Here is a 25,214-nt window from a genome sequence, read left to right on the forward strand (position 1 = left end):
GATTGTGGAAGTGGTAACCTCGATATCTCTACCCCTTCACCCTCAGCCATCTTCCTTCTGCCTAGCCTAGACACAGTGTGTCTGGTCCGAGAGCCTGACTTTGCAACCCTGAGTCTGGTCATTCCTCTGGTGCATACGCTTCAGAATGCTATGGCCTCCTTCCAGGACCCAGAGGCAGAATGTGCAGACTTCGTTCCAGGTGTGTGAGTGCTGGTGAGAAAGCTGAAAGAGGGCATCGTGTCTCGGCTGCAGCCTCTCATCAAGAAGGAATCATACATGTTGGTGACCATGTGCAACCCACGCATCAAGGGCACTTTTGCCAAGAGGCTGGGAACCTCACCAGTGCAAGACGTGCTCTCTCTTTGACAGTGTGGCATAGACAGGCCAAGAGGGTCTTCCTGCCAGCAGCAGAGCTGGACCCCTTCTCAGCAGGCTTTCTCCACAGCCAGCGTCAGGATGTCCACTGAGATGGAGACACTCCGGCATGCCCTCAGCCCCTCTAGGAACATGAGGCATATGAGCCAGGATTCAGCAGAGGCAATAGAAAGGGACTACCTTTCAGAGCCCTGTGAGTTGCTTTCCACCAATCTGCTTTGCTACTTGGCCAAGAAAGAGGCAGTCTGGCCAGACCTCTCTCTCAAGGCTCAGAAGTTCCTCTCGTGCCTTCTGACGAGTGTAGAGAGTGAGCACGTCTTTTCCCATGTGGGCAACATCGTCAGCTCGCACTGCACTCGCCTGATTCCCTGGAGAGTTGAGCAGTTGGTCTTCCTAAAGGTCACATGCCACTTTTCGATTTCCCAACTTTGGATTTCGAGAGTGAATGAGGTGAGCCCCCCTTGTAGCTTGCATTCTCTGGGAGTCTGTGAGGTGGGGGAAAACACTCCTCCAAGACTTAAAGGTTAGGTAGAAAATCAGCAGGAGGAGGACAGTTAATTCAGTTGGCACAACAAACACACACTGCAATTTGGACCCCCCCACACACACACACTGCAAAACCACCAGCCCACGTTAGCACAAATTTCTGCGGATAATTGAGAAAAGAGGCCCCAGAAATGTTGTTCTCTTGCCACTGAAATGGGAAGAGTCAGAGAGAGCTGTTAAAGAAAGCAGAGAATGACACACCATGTGTCACAGAGGAAAACACACAGAAACACCCAAATGAAGCTACAGTACAGAATGTTGTATAATATAATGTATGTAATGTATTGTTCTAATGTTAACAACTTTCCTCATTGCAAGGGTGGGAGGGACAGCCAATGGAATGTGTTGTTCTAATGTAAACTTTCCTCACTGCAGGGACTGGATGGGGACAGTGATTAAGGCTGCTGCAGAGAGAGGATTACTTGGGTTTCCCAAGCACCTCACTCTCACTGTCAGCCTGAGGCCAGGTGGGTGGGATCCATCTTATGCAACTGTGCTTGCTTGCCAACTTATGTTCGTGGCTGAGTAGTTCTTGGTTCTGTTCTGTGGTGTTCCCCCACTGGCTGAACCCAGTGCTTGGCTGCTGTGAATGACACTGGTTCTGTTGGGCTAAGTTGCAAGGGAGTCTCTTATTTTAGTTTGGTTTGGGTAGAATGGAAGTGGTTCTCTGAAGTTGGTCCCCTTGCTTCATTTTGGTTCTCGGGGGATTCCATTCCCTTGTTTCAGTCTGCTTCTACTTGCAAGACTGTCCTTTGCTTCAGTTTGGTTTGGGTGATTCTCTGATGTAATGTTGGTCCTCATAAAGAACAATGGAGAATGGTTGCTCAGCCTGGTCAGGGGGCACTGGGGTTTGGGGGGGGGCCATTAGTTTGGTTCTGTTGGGCTTCCCCAGGGATGAGTTTGCATTTGGGAGCCACCTTGGCTGTGGCATCCTTTGCCTTGCCCTGGGAAAGAACTCATTATTGGGAACAATGGAGAGTGGATGATCAGCCTTGTCAGGGGGCACTGAGGTTTTTGCAGGGGTGTCAATTTGGTTCTGTTTGACTGGCTGATGTACAGCTTGGATTTGGGAGTGTGCCTCTGGACCTGGCATCCTTGGTCTGTGTGTTTCTGCAGTGGGAGTCATCTTGGATTTTTTCCCCACAACAGGAACAAATGGAGTGGCTGGGGGCACCTTGTTCAGGGGCCCACAGAATTGGACCCTGGGGTCCCCTCCCCCTGAAACCTGTGGGGTCTTCAGAGGACAATAGGAGTGAATTTTGGTGGATTTTGCTTGCAAAATGCCACCCCATGGCCCCTGGACAGCACCCAGACAGTTTTCCCCATAGGGAATAATGGAGACTGGAGGTGGCTGGGGGCACCTTTTTGGCGACCATAAAGTGGTGCCTCAGGGTCTAATCTCCCTGACACTTGGGGGGGGGGTCCTTTAGAAAACTGTCAGGAGTAGGTCCCCTGCAAATTTGGTGAAATTTTGTCAAAAAATGACATATCCCCGGCCACCAGATAAACCTAAATTGAATTTCCCATAGACAACAATAGTCAAATTTTACCAAATTTATTCTGGAATACCAAACTGAACTAGAGAATCAATTCAGTATTTGAAGAACATCTAATTTTTTCTTCAGCTCAGTATTACCAAACTGAATTTAACTAATTTTTTCCTGTGCACACCCCTACACAGAAAGTTCTGTTATAGAATAATAAACTGAGGGAATTTGAATGTCATGTTGGTAAAACCAAAAACAAAGGGCACAAACTCCAGATCAGGCTTGGAAGCTCTGTAGGTATAAGTTTACATGGCATCTCTCCTTGCCTTAATGTTAATTCCTTGGTGAAGCAGTGACAACTTAAGTAAACTCTAAATATCACTATGCAAATATTACAGCTTGCATCTGAAAGCAATGCTCTGTCATTGCTTGAAATATTTCACCTGCTTCTGGTTCCACTACAACATTCAAATTTTTAAAAATGTTTATATTACTTTAGCCATTCCCTTCACTCGTAATTACTAAGTAAATTGTTTTTCTGAACATCTCCTCCACTGTCTGGAGCAATGGGGGTTTAAAAAGGAAGTAGTGCATAGTCAGAAATGCATGTTAGCAAATGAGTCTATAAGCAGAATCAGACATTCCCATCATTCTGAAGTTAAAGTGAACATTTACCACATATTATTAGTGTCAGGAAAGATTACCATGTGCTTTTTCAACTTTGGGAAAAGTTTGCTTAAGATTGCCTCATGATGAGCCTGGAATCTCTGCAGCTTTGGGAAGCCAGGAATAAAAAACCCTTGGAAAAGAAAATACCATACATCACCCAGGCAGAAGCAAACAGAAATAAAAGCTGAGTAGTAAAACATCTAATAAGGGTACTTAATAAGGGTTTTAATCAACCAAGATGCACCAAATTTAGCAGTTCACAAGGCACATGAACCAATCTTTTCCAAGTGCCCATCTTTTCTAGGTTTTTATGGGATAGGGTTTGGACAGGATCTGAAATCAATGCATAAAACAGATGAGGCTGTGGCAGAATAAAATACCAAAGATCCGGCATCTATATTCAAATCACCTTACAAAAACCTGGATACTGCTAGTTATAAAATTGAGCATCCGTATGTTAAATCAATAATAATTACTGTAATGTGGAATCATGAGATTCCATCACCATTGAAATCTAGAGTATTTATTTTATTTGAGATTTTTTAATAATCATATACATAAAAGCTGAGCCTTATTGGGGACGATTCACTTTTTATCCTGGTGCAGGCACACTGAGGGCCCTGCGGGTGTGCCTATGCCAGGATAAAAGGTGAGTTGTTGGCATGGCAGGCCTCTGAGGGGCTGCAGAGCCAGCAGGGAGGTACAGCATGGCCCCGCAGCTGCCGCCGAGATGGTGGGAAGGCCACGACAGGGAGGGCTCCCCACGGCCACTGCAGGACCTTGGGAGATCTGCACCAAGCCTCTGTGTGCTGCCTGCAGCAGGCCTCTGAGGGGCTGTGGAGCTGGCGGGGAGCTGCAGCCTCCGTGGTGGCGGTGGGGCCTTGGGAGGGCTGTACCGGCACGGCCCTCCCAAGGCCCCGCTGATAGAGCCCATTGTATTTATTTTCACAATGGGCTCTGTTGCTAGTATGAAATAATTGGTGGGATTTTTGTCCCCCATTATAAGCCTAGATCTTACATATCGAGAAGGATAAAAGAGCTGCCCAAATCTGAGTGTTCTTTCAAACTAGCATTTACTGTTGCTGTAAGGAAAATATACACCACCTTCCCTTTTCAATAAAATGTGCAGAGATTATTCTTTATTTCATCTAAAAGTTCTAACAGGATGAAAGGAGCTTTAAAGTGGTCAGGTTTTAAACAATGGGCTACATTTTCTGGTTGGCCTGGCCAGATGCATTAAGAATTGTGCCCTCCTACATATCTGAAGCATGACCCTAAGTACTACACTATTTTACAGGGCTATAAAATACACATAAAATTGCAGGGAGTAACTATGGCTCCACCAAAAAGTTTTTCTGCAGTGTGACTAAACTTGATCTGCAGTAAATACAATAGGAATGAGAAAGGAGTGAAAAGCAACTCAAAGACGACCCATTTCCCCTAAGTTCAGCAAACCAAAGCCATGCAAAATTTGTAGGAAAGGAGGAGAATAAGTTTTTCAGCTACACCTTACCATGCATTGCATGCCTTTGATTGGTAAGTAGTTGAGCCAGTGCCCAAAAGGCGTCCTCTTCATTTAAATACATCAGGAGGATAGCAGCAATCTGACTCATTCCCTGGCAGTAGCTCACTTCCTGAAAGATTCAAACACATATTACACACAATCAGCTGTACGGCACGCAAACACAAGATGCAACTTTCCCCTAATTTCACTGGATAGTATTCGAGAATTCAGACAAAGATGAGATCAATTCTTCCCCTGCTTGCACATGGAAACAGCAAATTCTGTAGCTAATGTAAGCATATTCTGGTAAAACAGACGGTAGCAAACTGGAATCCTCAGTTATGAAGATACCACAGAATGTAGCAACTAAAAGAATGGACACTAGGAGAATGGCCAGAGTCACAGAGAAGCTGCTTGGAAAGCAGAGCTATAGCAAGACCTGTTTATGTGACTGCGCTCTTCTTTGTGAAAGAGAAAGGCACATTGACAGCACTTTCACCTTCAGTAGATCTCCAGAGAGAGAGAGAGCCTATAAACTTCTCAAATAAATTAAATAAAATTCAAAATGAGGGCTCCATTCTGTTGAAGCCGATTCTTCATAAGTTACACTAGAACAGAAATTTTGATTGCCTCAGCTGCTGTTTTACTAACAGCTGCTGGAACTACTGATTAAAGTAATTTTTAAAATACAAACGTGCAAGAAAATGATGTATACTGTTTTTAGCAGGGGTGTGTTTTTTTTTTGGTGCTCCTCTTTATGATGCTTTTAAAGCCAGTCACTCTACCATACTGAAAGTCCTGTATGACATTTCCCTCCTTTTGCCCACTAAAGAGATGTCAGCTATGGACTAAATTCATAGACTTTCTATTTCCAGATTAAACTTACCGTGTTGTAAACTGAATAGGCAGACAGAACATGAAACAACGCTTGCTGCCTATAAAAGATGAACAAATAGGACAAATGTTACAGAGTAGGGTTTAAAAGTTGCAGTTTAGTTAGAATTTTATAAACTGCCAAGGTGTTCTTTGTGTTTTAAAAAGGAGATACTAGAACCATATGATCAAATAAGCAGTAGCAGAAACCAATTCTGCTTATACAGTACTGGTACAACACAATGCACTGTTCCATTGATTCCATCTACAATACATTTCAGAGTGCCTTCACAAGCAGTGCTAGTGCTCAATCATAGATTACCTCACAACTCTATCAAGGTTGTTGCACTGCCAGTTCTTCCCCTTCCATCCTATCTGTTAAACTATGACGCTTAAGCATTACAATGTATGGTACCAAAAGAAAGGAAAAGGGCTCGCAGAAACACTGTGATAGGTTTGAGATGTTTCTCAGCACTGCAGTGCCCTCCTGCAACAAGCAACAAGGCACATAACCAAATACAAAAAGCACAGATGCTATAAGGTCTAAGGAAAGCACAGGGGCTTATGAGATCCATTCTATATTCCAGTACGCACCACACCATTACACTAAATAGTACACATTCACCTCAAGTGACTGCAAGATCCCTCCCTTCTTAAGGAATCTCTAAATCCTCTCTGACTCAAATCATGACAGCCCTGATTGGTCATTTCTGGGTTTCTCTCCAGATTACCAGGAAAATGGGATGGGCTTGTCTCTGGTAATCCCAGCATCTTTCAAAGTCCTATCCCCCTCTGCCCCTTATGTCTGAAAAAGAGGGGAAATTATTGAATCTTTTATGGTATCATGAAGAAATACTCATTTTTTACAATTTATTTTTTTTACTTAAACTCTTTCCATAGAGTCTAAATCCAGTGTTCAGGTTTCTTTCCTAATTAACCACCTATTCTTAAATAATCATCTCCCTGCCAATCCTGGAGATACTTAATGACCCACTTATGTTTTGTGTTCTTCCATTAGATTCTTAAGGATTTGAAACAAGAAGATTTCAACAAACACCAGCTTCAATTAAGAAAAGATGAGAGAAATGCAGTTAAATATAAATTAATGAGGTCTGTGGATCAGCAACTCACTTCACTCCATAGCGATCCCGGAACATGATGTGATTTCGAAAGGTGCGGTTGACATCTAGGTCTATCTGCTTGATTTCTGATGAGAAACTCTTGGCTTGTTCTTTCATTTTCTGGATGAATGTAGATGGATCAAACCAGTTAACATCTCTTAAAGTACCTGGAAATAGCTGGTTTAAGAAGAGGTGGTGCTATTTCTTGATTTTGAAGGAGTCCCTGTTTCATTCCTCATGATACATGTTCAGAAAGAATGAAATATGTCTGTCTTCTAGAATAAATTGTAATGAAGTCTGCTTCAGACAAACCCTCTGAAATACTTTATAGGTTATCAACTAAGAAAAAAACAGAGTTGCACTTACCGTAACTGCTGTTCATTGACGTCTTCTGTGCAGGCACACAGGGGACTACACACATGCAGGCTTGCCAATCGGTAGGTTTTTCAAGCTAAAGTCCACTGGGGGTGCTTGCCTCACCAGTGTGCATGTGTGGCTTTTCCCACCGAAAGGGCACTGGGAGGTGGCACCCCCCACCCTCCAGTTTCTCCTGAACCGCCGGCCCCTCAGTGGTAAATACTGAAGAGCACAGTGAGGTAGGAGAGAGGGTATGTGTGCCTGCACAGAAGACATCAATGAACAGCAGTTACGGTAAGCAATTCTGTTTTCATTGTCCGTCTTCTGTGCAGTCCCACATGGGAGACTACCAAGCTTCTTACTTGGGGGTGGGGGTGATCTTACTGAAACAACGAGTGAAGTACAAACTGTCCCACAGCTGATTCTCTTCTCTCCATCACGTCCAGGGCATAGTGCTTTACAAATGTGTCTGATGATGACTACATGGCTGCACTGCAGATGTCTTGTAAAGAAACTCCCTTCAAGAACACCACAGAAGACGCCTGGGCCCTTGTAGAATGAGCCTTCACTTCTAAAGGACAGGGTAAGTGAGCCATGTCATAGCATTATCTAATGGTTGATGTCACCCAATGTGCTATCGACTGAGCTGTAGCCCTAATCCCCTTCTTAGGCCCAGTATAACATACAAATAAATGCTTATCCTTCCTAAATGTTGCAGAAGAGTAGAGCTCTGAGAACATCCAAGCAGTGTAGAACCCTCTCAGAGTCCATAGATGGTGTAGGGAAAAAAATCGGAAGAACAATGTCCTGAGACAAATGAAACTGATTTGCCACCTTAGGCCTAAATTTAAGGTCCGGTCTCATAACCACCTTCCCTTGATGAATTTTCAAAAAGGGAGGCTCAGACCGCAACACTGCCAACTCACTCTTCTACTAGAGGTAATAGCCATTAAGAAGGCAAACTTCATTGACAAAAATCTAAGATCACAACTAGCTAAAGGTTCGAATGGGGGGCAGGTCGCATCAGCTCTGCTAGTACTAGCTGTAGAGAACACGGAGGAAATATTTCCTTAACAGGTGGAAACATATTTTGAAGACCTTTAAAGAATGACTTGGCAATGCTATAGGAGAAAACCGTCTTCCCATTGATTCTGGGGTGAAAGGCTGAAATGGCAGCCAGACATACCTTAATGGATGCAATAGAAAGTCCATCATCTTTGAGAGATAGCTAACATTCCAATATGTCTTAAATTTGATAGTTAAATCCTTTCTGACCCACCCAGAGACTAAAGCATTCCCATTTAAATGTAGAGGACTTTCTAGTATTTTCCCTCCTAGCATTAGGCACAACTTCAATCACTCTCTCAGAGAGGGTCCATGTTACATTATGTGCTATGCTGTTAGCTTCAGTCTGGGTAGGTCGTGATACCATACCCCTCTGTCTGTCTGTCAGTTGATCCGGTTCCAAGCCAAAGTGATATAGAGAACCCTGGGAAAGCTGCATCACATGCTGGAACCAGGTTGTCTGGGCCAAAAGGGTGTTATCAGAATAATATGTAGTCTGTCTTTCTGAATCTTGCTGATCGTTCTGGCAATCAAGGGAATCGGGGGGAAATGCATAAAGTAGGTGTTCCTCCTAGGTCATCTGGAAGGCATCTCCTAAAGAGTTGTATCCTATTCCTCCCCTGGAGCAAAAACTCAGATCCTTCTGATTCACCTCTTTTGCATTCTGATCTCAGAATGGCCCCAACTCTTGAACACCTATTTCAGGTAAGCGTCTGTTAGGGACCATTCGTGATTCTCTGCATTCAGCCTGCTCAATTTGTTTGCTGTCACATTCGTATTGACAGGTATATGCATGGCCTGTAGGGAGACACCTCTTTCTACTGCCCATTCCCAGATAATCAATGCTTCTTTGCACAGGATTCTGGAGGTGATGCCTCCCTGCTTATTCAAATAAAAGACAGCTCTGTAATTGTCAACACTTGGACCTTCTTTTGCCTGATGGTATCTGAAAAGGTGATAAGGGCATAATGGATCGCTCTTAGTTCCAAAACATTAATATATAATTGACTCTCATTTCTTAACCATTTCCCATAAGTGCTGAGAGTACCACAATGAGCCCTCCACCCCATAGTAATGTCTATCTGTTGTGAACCGAATTCTGCACCCTTCAGTAAATTCCTATCGTTTTCCCACCAGCTCAGGGATCTAATCACTGCTCTCAGGATTGAATATCTCCTATCAGGTTTTGGGACTCAAAATCATGTACCAACAAAACCCATAACTGTAGCTTGCGTATGTGTAGCCTAGCCAGGGCTGGCGCGTTCATGGAGGCGGGTCCGACAGGCACCTCGAGTGCTGGAGGGGGCGCTGGGGGCGGGGGCATGCACCACAGAGCTGGCAGCAGCAGAGCTGGCAGCTGAACGGGAGGGCTGGGAAGTCGCCCGTGCACCGCCCTGGCCACCTGCCGCACCTGGCCCTCAGCTGCTGTGCCTGGGTGGGAGCACATGCTGGCGGTGGCAACGTGGGGCAGTCTGAGCGGGCATTCTCCCAGCCCTCCCGAGTCCCGCTCAGTTGCCCCATGCTGCTGCCACCGCCTGCACACAGCCACAGGCCAGGCATGGCAGGTGGCTGGGGCAGTGGGGGGCAACTGATCGGGAGGGCTGGCAGGCCACCCGTGCGCCGTCCCAGCTGCCTGCCATGCCAATGGGGCCAGCTCACAGCGGCATGCTGTGTGATGATGTCACATGCAGTGACATCACATTGTCTGGGTGCGCACACGCGTGGGGGGTGGCAACAGCCCTGAAGCTGCCCCGGCGTCAGGAGCCAGAAACTCTGGCACTGGCACTGGGCCTAGCCAAGGGGGTGACTGATATGGTGGCTCCCATCAAATTCAAGAGGGTTTGAACATTCAAAGCCGATTGAAACCTACAACAGTTAAAATGCTCCACCATCTTATTGATTCTATCTACCCTCTTCTGAGGCAAGAAGCCTCTATTCTTAGTACTATCCAAAATGGCCCCAATAAACTGTATCTTTCTGGATGATGTAAGGGAGGACTTCTTGCAGTTCCCAATTAGTCACAATTTATTACAGGTATTAACCACCAGCTCTACATGTCTCTGCAGGTATTCACAAGATGAGGCTGGTTGTCAAGAGAGGGGTAGACAGAACATCCCTGCTTCCTCAGGCAAGCTACTACCATGGCCATGCACTTCGTAAAGACCCTCGTGACCATGGAGAGGCCAAAGGGTAACAGCTGGTATTGGAAAATGATGTTATTGCAAATAAAATGCAAGAAACATCTATGAGATAGGTGGATCACAATATGGAAATATGCATCCCTTAAGTCCAATACTGCAAACCATGTGTTGTAGGGTAACAGTTGTAAAACCGTATTAAGAGTTACCTTCTTAAACTTTTTGGCACGTATGTGCTTGTTCAATCCCCTGAGATCTAAGATGGGCCTCACCCCTCCATCTTTCTTATCTACTAGAAACATTTTGGAATAGAATCCCCACTGAGAGTCATCAAGGAGGACTCATTGTTTAGCTCCTTTCTCAACTAACTCCACTATTTCTGCTTGTAACTTATCCGAAGGGGAGTGAGAGGAAAAATCAGGGAGAGTCTGTACCGGGTAATGGGCAAACTCAACTTTATAACCAAATTTAACAATCTGTAAAACCCATTTGTAAGAAGTTACTTCTTCCCAAGCCAATTAAAAATTGGCCAGTCTATTCCCAAACAGGACCGGCCGCTCCAATTCTAGTCAGAACTGCTTTTGCCCTTGCACTTCCTTGGTTGAGGTTGCTTGCTGGCCTTGTCAAGTATGGTTATTGGACCGCCTTCTTTGGTATTGTCCCTGCTGGGACTGGGATTATCTATATGAGTACTGAGGATACAGTTGGTAGTGATATGGTTTACCCTTATAGGGTTGCTGGTGCCTGTACTGGTACCGTTGAGATGTTGGCTATGTAGGTGGAAGTACACCATAGAAGCATGCTGTTTGGCAATCTTTTCTCTTTTGAGAAAGAGAACCATCAGTTTTGGCTGAAAATAATGCTGCCCCTTCGAATGGAAGAGCCTCAATCTTATTTCTTGTCTCCAAGGGTAAGGCTGTGGTACGCAGCCAAGCATGCCTTCTCAAGACCACAGAAGATGCCAAGGCCCTAGCCGATGTGTCAGCTGAATTGCATCCCGCATTAATTTGCTGCTTGGAAAGCTTCAAGGCCTCCTCCTGGATGACCTTGGCTAATATTCTTTGATCTTCTGGTAATTTTTCAAGGAAAGATGTCAGTCGGTTCCATAGAAAAATTTTATAAGCTCCCATGATAGCTGTGTAATTTGCTATTTTCACATTAAGGGCTGCGGAAGAGTACAGCTTCCTTCCCAACGAATCCAATTTTCTGCTTTCCTTATCAGCTGGAGCAGTATGGGATCCTTGTCTCCTGCATGTTTGCATCTCTTCCGTCTCCAGTGATGATGAAGGAGGGTGACTGAACAGAAAATTGCAAATGTCCTCCCTGGTCTTATATTCTGACTTTTTAAAAGTTGGATGCGTTGAAGCCAGCTTCTCACACACAGTATTGATCACCTCCACCAGTCCCACAATGATAGGGAAGGCCACATTAGAGGGGTTCCCTGAGTAGAGGTGTTGCAGGATCTTGTCCTTTGGTTTGGGGTCTACAGCTGAAACTTCTGTTTCCAGTGAGTGCGCCATCCTTAGTATTTGTTCCATATATAGGCAATAGTCCTCATTGGAAGAGATTTGGCCAGTTTCCATGACTGCTTCATTGGGGGAAGGGTCTGGTGCTGGGCCGGGGCTCCTTTTCCTGCCCTTTCTGAGAACTGGTAAGACAGCGCTGATTCAGGAATCTCATAGGGGGATCTAGACCCTCTGTATTCTTTGAATGTCTCGAAACCCAATGCAATTGAGTGTGTGCGATGTGGCTCCCCAAGATCCAGACCATATTTGATGGAGCTCGACATGACCAAGATTGCCAATGGGAGTAGTAGGACTGTCAGTCCTCTGGACCAGAGTGCCATTGTTGTTCAGGGGCAAAGCACTCCTGCAGCTCCCCTTCCTCAGCCAAGGAGTGGTATGAAGGGGATCTCAAATGAAAGCAGGGTGTTCGAGGTCTGTCCCTGGGAACAATTGCTGCTGGTTCGGTATCAGGCTTCAAATGTTTGGTCTTATGTTTAGCCTTCTTACAAGGGGGTTGTGCAAACTCCGATGATGCTGAAGATCGATCCGTGATCTTTGGATCCAAGCTCTTCGGATCCATAGCTGTCGGGTCTGTGTTTCTCAGATCCATATCCCTCAGATCTGAGCTGTTCAGATGTGAAGCCTTGGGAGCTGGTCTTTTCATCTCTCACCCCTTCAACTCTGAGCACCTTGGATCCAAGTGCGTCTTCTTCGACTTCACCACGGTCATTGGCATCGAGTTGGATCTCGTTGGCGATTTTGACAGCGGTCTGTGGTCACGGGAAACTTCAGTGAGGCTCTGAGTCTCGAGCTTCTGGAGTCGAAGTCAGTTCTGAGATGGATTCGATGACAGTTGTTGTTGAGTGGGTAGACAGGCACTGGATCTGAGACAGCTCCATAGTTGGAGCTGAAGCTGGGATTGAAGTCGGGCAGTCTCTTAGGTGAAGGTTTAGACACGATCTTAGGAATATCCGATGCCTTCATCACTCTCTCCCACAAGAGCCTTGAGCCTCTTGCCCTTTCCGCTCTGGCCTTGGGGTGATGTTCCGACAGTGCTCACAAGTTTGCACATTATGCCCTTCCCCCAGGCATTTGAGACAGATGGAATGGCTGTCTGTTTTAGGCATTTTGATGGCACAAGTCATGCACCACTTAAACAGAGCTTTATCAGCCATAATAAAAGGACAATCTCACAATTCTTTCTTTTTCCTTCCTCTTTCTAGACACAAGTAGAACCTTCCCGATCAGCAGCAAAGAAGGAACTGGAGGTTGGGGGGGGGCGCTGCCTCCCAGTGCCGTTTCAACGGGAAAAGCCACACATGCGCACTGGTAAGGTGAGCACCCCCTAACAGACTTTAGCTTGGAAAAACCTACCGATTGGCAGGCCTGTGCGTGTGCAGTCCCATGTGGGACTGCACAGAAGATGGACCATGAACATGCGTGATGTTACTTTTTGCCACATTTATTTGTAATTTTATCCATGCACAGTCATGACAATGAAAAATAATGCTTTGTTTCCAGTGATGAGATTTTTAAACTACTCTGGATGACAAAATACATAAAAATCCACTAGTTTTCAGTTGGCAAGGATGTTGAAGAAAACAGAAAACCTCAGAGTATTTTAGAGACCTGGAAATTGAAGTGATCTCCCCATATCTCTGCTGTGCTTAGTTGTGGCACTATTCCATAGTGACAGCTCAACAGGAACGGTGAAATGCTGCTAATCAGATATTTGCTATCCAAGCACAGATCAAGCTGGAAGTGGACAGGAGATTACAATTCACAGGATAAGCCATTCATGGAAGCCAGTGATACATGATGCAATGATCCAAGTACTCAGCAGGATAATCTAGAAGAATGGAGAATGTTCTAATGCCCACATAAGCTGCACATAAAGGATGCTAAAAATTTCTTATATGTTTGATTAAACTAGTTGCGGCAGTCAATTTTAGTTTCAGCCACTTTCATAGATTCATATATTACAAATTCTGGGAAAGCAAATGCTTACATTTCAGCTCTACTGCTTTCAAATAATTTCATGTGGCAGTCGAATAAGCCTGCCTGCTTTTGATTTCTTGTTCAGAATAGAGCACAATTTCATGTTATAACTTTCCCAAGAGCTGGAATTTTAACTGAGCTAGAGAAGTGTAACAAAGTATCACATAAACCTTAATTATGACAGTCTGAAGCATTCCTTCAGTCTTCAATCAATGCACTGTAATGTTCTGATATCTAAAAAGCAATTATTAATTTGGAAATTGGCTCAGTACATTTTGTACTTCTGGGTTATATGCAATAAAAATGCCTTACCTCATACTTTCCTTCATTCTCTGCTTTAATCTTTTCGATGTCCAGCAACAGTGACCAAACCTGGCCTCGCACTTGGAGCGGAATCCCTTTATAAACTCTTCGAAACATCTACAAAGTGTTACATAAATGAAAATTAACACAATTGTTGTAAGAAGCATGTGCATATATCAAGTACAACATATCCCACAGTAGATTAGAAACTGATACATAACAGTATAGTAATTCTAAAATTAGTTATCTCAATGTTATATTCTCGCTCTTGAGTTTTGTTCAGTAGTTGTAACCTAGTATGAATAGCAGCAATCATATAGGAAGGAGAAAGGAAGTGTATAATTTGAGGTGCACCACTAGTATTCTTTTTCACTGACTGGACAGCTTATTAAGTTTGCATGGAAAACTGTCTAGCTCAAAATAGTAAAAGTTAAAGCACTATTCTAAGCAAAATGGGCTTCAATTAATGTGAATGTATTTCATATATAATCTGAACACACACATACACACACACAGTTGCCAACTCCAGCCTGGGAAATTCCTGGAAATTTGGAGGCAGTGCATGTGGAGGGCGGCATCTGGAGAGGGAGTTCACCTTTAGCCTATGGTATACCATACAGTTCTCCTCTGAATCTGCCATTTTCTCCAGGGGAACCGATCTGTTTTAGTCTGGAGATCAACTGTAGTTCTAGTAGTACTAAATATCCCACCTAGAGGTTGGCACCCCTATTCATTTATAATTCTTTAGATTTGTATTCCACACCATTTCGGCAACGCGCAGATAGAACAACTTAAGGTTTGCTTTGGAGCACAGGATACTTTCTTTATTAAGAATTACTAGATTTACTTTTAACTTGTCCCTTTATTAACTTTGGCTAGCTAATATGAATAATTAATATGAATTGTCATCCAATTAATGCAGTCTGTGGCTGCCACCACATCCAAATATATCACAACACAAATCTGTTTCATTTTTGTTCAAGACAATGACAAAAAACCCTTGTATTGCATGGTTGTGATAGTAAACCTAACAAAATTATTACTTACTCTGTGAAGTAGTTTGTGTTCTAGTCAAATTTTGCCCCAAGAAAAGTTATACTATGACTAGCATAAATTATGCCAAAATATTTTTATTTTACATAATTTATTGTACCCCTGATAATCATCAAGAGGGACAAGGAGCTTTGCAGGACACTGAAGGCCTACTACACCCCCAACCTTTCACTAGATCTTGCCCATATACTTTAAAGCCTGCATAGTAATACCATCTAGAACTGTAGTTCTTAACCATTAATCCATTGGGGTCCCTCCAGTTTCTTTATCAGAATATTTTTATACTACTTCCTTTTCTAATGACCATGTCAGCTTAAAGAACTTACAAAAAAGTTGACCCACTAGTAACAATTAAAAGAAACAAAAGAGACGAGACATAACTTTCCCTCAAAATAATATGAAATTAATTGTACATTGACCAGCTTAAAAAACCTACAATAAATAAATATTCAAAGTCCGTATGAGCAATACATAAATAGTCCACAGTGGGAGATCCAGAGGCAGGAGAGCAGTGTGCCAAGGTGCCAGTTGAATAGTTCACAATCCACACAGGGATGGAGAATCGCTGTGCCGACGGGCTAGTGCATACGTATATTTTTCAATTCCCGTTTCGTGTTAAAACACTTCTCCTTGGGCACATCAATCACTGAAAAATGCAGATCTCCTGGTCACATACCCTCCTGGATCATATTCTATCTCTACTACAAGCTTTCCAACGGACTGTTTGCTGGCTACCATTTCTTCTGGAAAGTGGACAGCATAGGGATCTGCTGCCACACCTCTCGGGGAGGGGCATTCAAGAACATTAGAGCTTAGGATTTTATCCCTAGGACAGCATGAATGGTGTAAATCAAATCTTGCTGTTAAAAGCCATTGCCAAGTGGGAAGAAAGCCCAAATGTTCATTTGCTCCCAAAAGTTCAGAATGCCTTTCAAATGGCACCCATGAAGAATCACTGGGATACAAGCTTTTACACATATACCCTACCCAGAAGAGGTTTAAGATACTGAAATGTAGGTTCAGTATTAAATTCTGCATTTGTACAGTATGGTTTCTAAATAATGTGTATATTTTCTGATTCAATGAGAAAGATAGGTATGCTAAATATTTCCTGAAAAGATAAGCAAAAATTAAGCCACAAATATGCCAATAAAACCATGAGTGGTTGCTCACTGGCTTTACAAACAAGGAGATGAATGCAAGACTCCTTCTCTCCACAAGTCCAATTCAAATCCTTTCTGTCAGAATTTAGAATCCAGTGGTGGTGGTAAGTCTGTTGGGGTACATTAGGGAGTACAGAGATAGGAATTGATTTGGCTTTGATAGTGCTTCTAGGGGTTTTTTTTGTTGTTGTTGAAATTCTTACTCTTATATACTTTGCCCACAAAATGAAAGAGATAAAATAACTCAGTGCCCAACATCACTAATAAAAAGACAGCAGTCATTTGTGCACCATTAATCATTTTAGAATTAAAAAAATGATCCACAATAAGAGATAACATGGTTTGTACTGAGGGAGCAATTCAGTGTCCCCTTTAGCATTTTATTCTGTTCTTGTAATGCTTTCCAATAGGGAAGGATTTTCAAAAGCAATTTAGCTGCACATTGCAGTGGGTATTTGGAGTCCACAGTCTTTGGCACTTCAGCTGCTTCCCTTTTTCTTACATGGCATTTAGAGTGAGCTAAATTAGAAAAAAAATATCTTTATTTGGCTTCCAGGCTATATATGTTCACTATCCTTAAAACTATGGTGCAATCAACTTTTTAATAACTACTGTTAATTATTTTACACAAAAATGAATGGAGCTGGCCATGATCATTTCACTCGAGCTCATAAAGAATTTCTTGGCAGACTGTGAACTATGCTAATTAATTAGAGGGTTTTGTGCTAAAATTTAGAATTTTTTGCCTCAGGCACCAAAATATCTTGGGTTGGCCTCAACAGGGTACTCTAGGTCTGAAATCCTAAAGATACTTCAGTGGGAGTAAGCTCCTGAATTACATGGAACTTAATTCTGATGAGATCTACTTAGGATTGCTCCCTTAAATCAAGCACAAGTTTATTTTGGGAGGTATGTTCCGAAAAGAACATGGGGAAAAAAAGAGGTAAGGATTTAGGTAAAATACGCATATACATAAAAACATGGAAATCTTACATAACACTGGATCTGGGACTCCCATCAGCTCTTGAAATTTTTAGTGAAACACTGATGTTCTGCAGAGAACCATGAAATAAAGAGCTCCAGAATTCATAAGCTGTTTTCCAGCTAGCAGGCAAGGAAGAATCCAATTTCTCTGCCAACAAACCACAACCCAGTTGATGTCATGATATACAAGCAGTGAAGCTGAATCAAGCAGGAAAGAGGCTAGATAGGCCAATGAGAAATGGAATCCGCAAACTGTGGAAAAGTCTATCAGCTCACTGATCAAGTGCTTGATTGTCAATGAAATTTTTGTAACCTTGGACATGTGCTAAAGAATTATCTACATTATTACTCTCAACCTGCAAAGAGGGATGACTAGCATGAAAAGTTGGCTTTTTTCTTCAAGGAAACATGTTACAGGAAAAAGAATGGAAGTTTTGATAGGATGTAAATGTTAAATGCTAGGATAATTACAAAGATAAAGCAGCTATCAGATAAAAGAATGTGGCTGTGATTTTCTGTAAGGTGTGTGCTTAAGATCAGGTGATCAGTGAAACATTTCCTTTTAAATGCATGATAAAAACAGTTGAGAGTCAGCTTGACTGGTTTATTCAAAATACTGATCTTTTCATTACACAGAGAAAGAAAACATTCCAGATCAAAATGCAGCATAAGTTGTTTTGATGTTTTAAAATTCAAAATGTACTTCCAGCAGATCAAGAGCTTTCAAAACATTTACTGTTACCAGTTTCCAAAATAACAGAAAAAATGTCCAACACCAAGAATAATTTTGTGAGCTTCACCTTCCAGGGTGTCGGAACCAGTGGGGGGCACTGTTGCCAAGTTGGCCTCTTTTTGTCATGGGCTCAGGATTGACCTCAGAATTGGGGAGAGGAGGGGGGTTACAGCACTCTACTCCCTCTCTCTCCCCGCTGGTCAGACCTCTTATTTAGCTCTCTCTCTGTGCCTGCACATTCTCCTAGCTACTCCCCCCTGGTCCTCCTGTCTCCCCCGCTTTTATGGGGCCGCCCTTGAATCTCCTCCCCTTCCCCTCCTGGTTCCGCCCTATGCCCTAAGTTGTTCCCCTCCCCCCCATGACAGGCGGCCCGTCTGGCCATTGGGAGGGTTGCTCTTGGCCTCTCCCTGCTCAAGGTGCCTCCCCTGCCTTTCCCTGTCTCCTTGCAGCTTGGGGCTGGCAGGGCCTTGCCAACGCTGGGGAAGCCACTGAGGGCCGGGTACGGTGGGCCACTCTGTGGGCGGCTCCTGGCTTCCCCACTTGAGCAGCCTGGAGCATGGGGGCCACCTTGGTCTTGTGCCGCTGGCTCGGCTGTTTTGAGCCTGGGTCAGGCGGCAGCCACGCCAGGGCCTCCCCTGGGCCCAGCAGCTGCATTGCAGCCCATCGTAGCCATCCTCAGCCTGTTCCGCCTGATGGCGTGGGATGCCTCCTGGGCCTGTCTTCTGGTGGCGTCCTCCACTGGGGCAGCCTTGCCACCTGGGTCTCTCACCCGTGCTGCTTGCCTCCCGGCTCCAGAGGCCTCTGCCAGCATGTCTGTGGCTGCCACACCATCCCTGGCCGCAGCAGCGTTGTTTTTCTGTTTCTTGTATTGGGAACATTGTCCCAACTGATGCCAATAAAGGTTAACTGAACTGAACTGAACTATTTCATTTTATTTATGTCATTTACAGTCTGCCTTTCTCACTGAAGGTGGATTACACAGTGTGTGATTAGTAAATTTCAAAGACATTTCCACAAACAATGCCATAGGGTAAATAAACACAATTTTACAAAGACATAGCATTAATAAGAATCCAATATGTTGAAGAAATGCTGAAATAGAACATAAGGAATTCTAGGGCTGACATTAGACCATATGAAGCACAAGTACCTCATAGGAGCACATATTTAAGACAAAAGTAGAATGTAAGGGAACATAGTGGTGAAGTCTATGGTCCTTAACTCATTAGCGAAGCATCTGAAAGCCCCTTCCTCCAACACAAAAGACTTTTTGAATAATTTGGTTTTGCATCGTTTGTGGAAAACTAGGAGAGTGGAGGGTGAGTGCGGGGTGAGTGAAGCTGTGAGCCCCTGTTCTCCTGCTGCCCAGGGTGGAAGGAGAACAGGAGCTGTCAGACCCCACACCGGCTTCAGTGGGGGGTGTCAGCTTCACTCACCCCGCACTGGCTTCAGTCCATCGGCTGAATCCAGAGCGGGGTCTGTGAAACTGACAGCCCCATTCTCCTGCCACCCGAGTGGCAGGAGAACGAGGCTGTTAGTTTCACACATGATCAGCAGTGCCAGCCTGTCTGGCTTTTGCAAACCGCTGATGAATCGCACGAAATGGGTAAAAAAAGTCGTGGAGTTCGTGGAAAACATGGTCCCACGAACCGCGTTTTCACGAACCACGAATCGGCCTGGTTCGTGTGGGGTTTTTTTGTATTGTGATTCGTGCCTACCTCTACTCCTGAAGGCTCTGTCAGTTTCACCTCCCCTTCTAAGAGAGGAAGAGGAAATAAACAAACCTTCTGAGCAGTGATCTCCCTGGCTCTGTAGAGAGGGGAAACTGACAAAGCCTTCCAATCTCTTTTAAAACACAGTTTCCTGGCTAACACTGCGAATCCCTTCATGTGCTCCTCCTTGTGTAATTCGTCCCTCGTAGCTTAGCTCTCAGTCTGTAATGGAGTTCTGCTGCGGCCTTCGTGATTTCTGCCCATGGCCAGAAAGAATTTGAAAATGGCTCCTACTGAGAGAATAACAGTGATTGGCCACAAAGTTAGAGCTCCTTTTAACATGAGATCCCATTTACTACTACCAGAAAGCTGCCTCATCCTTCCTCCCTCCTGTTGCCCAGGCAACCTGCAAAGGGCGGGGGGAGGGGAGGACAAGCTGCCAACAACTTTGAAAATGGTTGTCCCACAATTTCCAAATAATTCAAATATTTCCAGATTATTCATGAATGCATCTACTGGTACACCTGAGAATCCAGAAATGATTCAGGATCACTGCATAATATAATAGAAAAATTGGGTTGCTGCCTGACAGCTGAAAGTGAACAAACTGAAACTGAACCCAGAGAAGACATAAGTGATGCTTATAGGGAAGGCAGAGAGCTTGAAGAACATTGTACTCCCCACTTTCATCTTACCTTTGCAGACTCCAATAAGAGCCTAGGGAGTTATACCAAATGCAGTACTACTGCTAGAAAAGCAAGTTAAGGCAGCCACAAAAACCACTTTCTACAACTTCTGTCTAGCCTGGAAGATGGTCCCTGACACACCTGATCTGACCACTTGAATCTATGTACCACCAGAGGAGAATTATGTAAGCCACCTTGGGGCCCCTTTGGGGAAAAAGGTAGGGTGCCAATGAAACAAATACATAAAATTTGTGGGTATGAACTGACTGTTGAGAAAATCCTACCTGGGATGCTGAAAACTACTAGGTTACACTGACCAGCTCACTCAGCACTGAATATGAAGGCTAATGGAGAGAGTGAGGGAGGGAACAGAAATCCTGAACGCCTCCATCTTACCCTCCTGAACATCTCCCCCTAAACCTCTGTTGTACAAAACAACCAGGATAAAAGCATAATGGGGAGAGGGAGACTCCTCTTGGTGGCAGCTCAACTACTAGAGTAACAACACCAGAGAAAAAATACTCCGATTGCTCTGCTCCTTCATTTCCCACTTTCCTAGGATAAGATTCAGCAAACGATATTATGCTACAGCTACTATCCTAATTAATGAAGAGTGACTGGGAAAAAATTCAGCATATATGACTAGGGACTTGAGCATTCAGCAATCAGCAAAATCACTGAGAACTTTTCAGAATTCAGCAACTGCAGAAAAATGGTTGTATCTGTAAAGCACCAAATAAAACCTATCTGCTGAGGATCAAGCATCATTTTGATCGCCAGATATCTACCTTCAAGACAATCTTCTGAAAATTCACTCACACACATATGGCCAAGACTGGCTATGATAGAAACTGCAGCTTGTGAAATTATTAACATAAACAGCCTATTCACTGATTTCCCTACCACTGCTTAAAAGAATGGATGCATAAGACGTCTTACTCAAACTTTTTCTGCACAACAAAGGCCGAAACAAAAAGAACTATGACACCACTGAAATAGGCCTTGGTTCTGTTTCTCACCTTCTCACTGTTTCTGTATTTTCCCCATTTTCTTAACATCTTCAACCATTTGTCCACTCGTTCAATCTCCTGAAGTTTTTGCTGGAAAAGAAGATTACAGGGCTCTAATTTATGCATTTTGAAGAGAGGAAGAAGTGGGTACCCTAGTCAGCATAGCAAGTAAACCGATGGGTTATAAAAGATTAAAATACAGCAGATGTAGGTAGGTGATCTAAGGACCAACCAGGCAATAACCAAATAGCTGTGTTTGCATAAACCTCAGGGCATGGCAAGTGCTAGCCTTAAAATGAAGCAGCCTGGCAAGTAACAGCCGCACATAAGGTACACAGTCATGACAATTATGGTTTAATAATGATAGTTTTGGGGCCACATGACAAAGATATTTAATATTTTAATCTATTAAATGTTGCGATCCCTTTTCATCATTTACTACTAATACCATGCCCAGAAGCACCCACAATTTCAAGGGTAACCACAGAAAAGTAAAGCTTTCAGCTCTTACCTTTTCCTCCAAAGCACTGTGGAGTGGTAGCTCATGCTCACTGAAAAAAAGAATAAAAATTCCAATCAAACCATGTGTCATATATAAGACCATAAAAGCAAAATGCACAGTATAGAAAAGAAGTCTGAATTCTTGCCTCAAAGGATGGACAAAAATTAACAGCCATGTTGGTCTGTTTGTCAAGGAGTTTTCCTATTTAATGAGATTTATTTATTTATTTAATGTACAATAAATTTTTAGAATGACAGTCCGACTTCCTGTTTATTCAGAAAGAGCTCAAGGAGCAAGACTTCCATCTGGCTCCTGCTCACAAATCGATGTGTGATACAAAAAAAGAACGAATTTGTGAATTAACCTATGGCTGCCATAAAAAGATGTCAAAACAAAAACTTATGATATTCCCAAATGTATACATCACTGCTCTAATGGTTTTGAAACACTGTAAGGTTCTTTAATGAAGTTTCAAAGTTTATAGTAACTCTGATCATACTGCAAGCATGTAATATGCCTACAGAAGACAGTTTAATTTCTGAAGACACAGTGATGTGTCTGAGAAGCTGAGATAAGAGATAAGCTGAGAAGATGATAAGTGCAACACATGGAAGCTGATCAAAACCATAATAAAAAAAAGGTACAACTACCTGTTTCAGGAAAAGATCAAGCAAACAGGAAAAGAGAAACTTACTGCAAAAACCCAAATCTGTCTGTGACTTTGTAGAGAGTGAAGTCAGCATCTTCCCATGGGTCAATCTCAGCCCCTTCCTGTCTTCCCTGTAATAAAAAGGGAGGAGCACAATAAGCCTGCTATGGTGGAGTCTAACAAAATTAAGATTTTGACATATTTATGTGCATTACTCTGAACAATAATCTAAAAGCTTAAGTTGATAATACCGATTCCTACTACAAAATAAGCCTTAAATTATATTGTACTATGATAAAGGCAAGATAGGTAAAAAGGTGAAGGGTAGGTATCAGTTATCAATATGCATTTCTGTGCAGTGGCAGCCATTTTTCCACGTTTATGGGCATGTGCTTTGCACAATCCTTTTGTAGTTGTGTGCAACTATCTCCAAATTGTGCCCTGAATTTGCCATTACAGGACACTCTTCTGGATGATATATTCCAGGCAGCACAAAGCAAGTACCAAAGAGAAGCAGAGGCAATGAAGATCTCCTAACAACTTTCCTACTATCATGCTTTCAGGCTTGGAATCCCTTACTGAAGCTTCTGATGTCAGACAAGAGGATGACTTTTTTTGGTAGAGACAGAAGGTACACAGTCAAAGCAAGCAGCATGTATTGGACTCTACATATTCCTGTCTTATTAAGAAATTACAGCCCATCAAAAGACAAATGCAAAACTGAATAATAAGAATACCTTGGAAATGGATGGTATCCATCTAGGTACTACATTTTTCTTTTTAAAAGGCTGTGGGCTAGACATAAAATTTCTCAGTTTTTCTCTAATTTTATTATTTTTGTTTCCTAAATGTAATACAGAAGAGTGAACTGAAATTACTCCGGTACCAACTTAAACCTGGTGAACCTGAGAAGGACTTCTAGAGCTTCTTGACTGTGGCTCAGATCTGATGCCTCTTCAGCAGAGCTATGTGCCTTGCATACATAAGCAGCAGACATACAGAAACTGCAGGCCACCATCACAAAGACTTGGAATATTGATGGAATAAACAAACAGGATGTTCTAAGCCAATCTGACAATTTGTGATGTCAGAGGAAATCAGAACGGTGGTGGTCATTTTAAGCTATGTCTGAAAAATTTACATCAGAACCTATAATTGCTTCCATCTGACAACTGTTCCACTAAACATTCTTGGCTGTGGCTTGTGGCTACACAGAGACAGTGGAAGCCAGTCAGTGGGGCAAGTCAGTGCTCACATGAAGCTTGCCACTTGGAGGCAGCTGCCACGCCATGTGGCTGCAGCTTCAGGCAATGTCTACAGAGCTGCTACATGCTGAGTTGTTAACCTTGCTTGCTGGGTATTATCTGAATAGCCATCTAGTTGGCAGGAAAAAGAAAGGCCTGCTTTCTGCAGACAATTAACAGAAAACCTTGGGCCAAATAGTACATTAGTTGACAAAAGCAAGAACCTTACCTTCTCATACTTTGCAATAATTTCCACCCTTTCTTCTGCTATTAAGGCATCTATATCTTTCTTCATGTCAGAAACTGTTAAGTAAAATGAAAAATCAACAATGAGCTAAGAAACCTGACACTGTAAGAAGCACAGGTAATACTTTTGAAAAGTGCTAACAGAAAAAGGCTTTGTTAACAAGTCAAAAAATCCAAACCTTACCCTAGAATCAAAATTAGATGGAAGCTGTGAAGTCTAAAGTGCACCTATATGCAGTTTTTGTCAAACAATGTAAACACTAAGTATGAATAGTGTATATGAATAAACTTGATTGCTTCTACAGAATGAGGAAATTAGGCACATACCTCAATTCAGTTCAAACAATTTCTCATCTTAGCATCTTGTTTTACCCAGGGCACATGAAGGAATACCTGCTTTCCACACACTCCAAGATTATTTAGCAGAAGTTCTCCTATGAGTGCCCCTGCCATATGAAGTTAAGTGGGTGGCAACAAGGCCAGTATTAGTACCCCTGAGGCAGCCCATCAGACCCACTTTACTGGAGGAGACCTGATTCAACAGGCTTCTGGTTAACTGTTGCAACTGCTCCCAATTTTCATATACACATTTTCTCTGTCATCATTTAAAAATGTGATCCAAATTCACATGAAATCACAACAAAACTGTAAAAGGGTAGCAGAGAATATCCAAACCTGTACCTTCTGATAAAAGAAGGTACCTTCTTGGGGCACCTGCTTGGAGCAGGTGAAAAATCTCAATAGCTGAGACCAATTTTGAAATCCCTCCACCCCTCTTCCAAGATTCTATACACTCTCAGGGGCTTGAGCAGGCTAATCCTTCCTCCCTTAACAGATTATCTGCTTCTTAACATCCCATACCTCCTAGAGTTGCCAGGTCCCCTTACCCTCCCCAAGGGAAGAGGGTGAAACTGGCACTTACCTTAATGATCTTCTCTCTCATGTGCGAAGTGCGTGCGTGCTGCCAAATTGGCCCCTGTGAAGGATGGGAGTATGCCCGCCACCGGGTGTGATGATTTCACTTCCAGAAGTGACATCATCATGCCCTACTGGAAGAGTACCTTCTGCATGCTGGCCCAGGAGGTTTCTTGCCTCCCAGCCTTGTTCCCCAGGGTATTTCCCCCCAACTGGCCATGAGGATTCCACACACACACACCCCACCAGGGGATCTGGCAGCCCTACTCCTGAAGTATATTCAGTACTTTTCTTGTTTGTAAACTCATCCCTCCACACACGCACTTATTTTTTCTGCATATCAGGAGTGTTTTCCTAAGAACATACAGCTATCATC

At 43.3% G+C, this 25,214-nt stretch overlaps 1 protein-coding gene across 2 annotated transcripts in view; it reads right to left on the minus strand.

The window, feature by feature from the left end:
- LOC129323326 (USP6 N-terminal-like protein) overlaps positions 1–25,214 on the minus strand; it is a 161,074-nt gene that overhangs the window by 12,906 nt on the left and 122,954 nt on the right. For both annotated transcript variants that reach the window (XM_054969846.1, XM_054969845.1), the window contains 9 exons: positions 23,907–23,980; positions 22,479–22,564; positions 21,794–21,833; positions 21,292–21,372; positions 13,951–14,058; positions 6,586–6,695; positions 5,468–5,516; positions 4,591–4,711; positions 3,113–3,207 (listed from right to left, as the gene is read on the minus strand). In XM_054969846.1, the coding sequence (XP_054825821.1) occupies positions 3,113–3,207; positions 4,591–4,711; positions 5,468–5,516; positions 6,586–6,695; positions 13,951–14,058; positions 21,292–21,372; positions 21,794–21,833; positions 22,479–22,564; positions 23,907–23,972 (756 nt within the window). In that variant the 5' untranslated portion in view covers positions 23,973–23,980. The remainder of the gene's footprint in view (positions 1–3,112; positions 3,208–4,590; positions 4,712–5,467; positions 5,517–6,585; positions 6,696–13,950; positions 14,059–21,291; positions 21,373–21,793; positions 21,834–22,478; positions 22,565–23,906; positions 23,981–25,214) is intronic.

The sequence above is a fragment of the Eublepharis macularius genome, chromosome 2, assembly GCF_028583425.1.
Source record: "Eublepharis macularius isolate TG4126 chromosome 2, MPM_Emac_v1.0, whole genome shotgun sequence".
Lineage (NCBI taxonomy): Eukaryota > Metazoa > Chordata > Lepidosauria > Squamata > Eublepharidae > Eublepharis > Eublepharis macularius.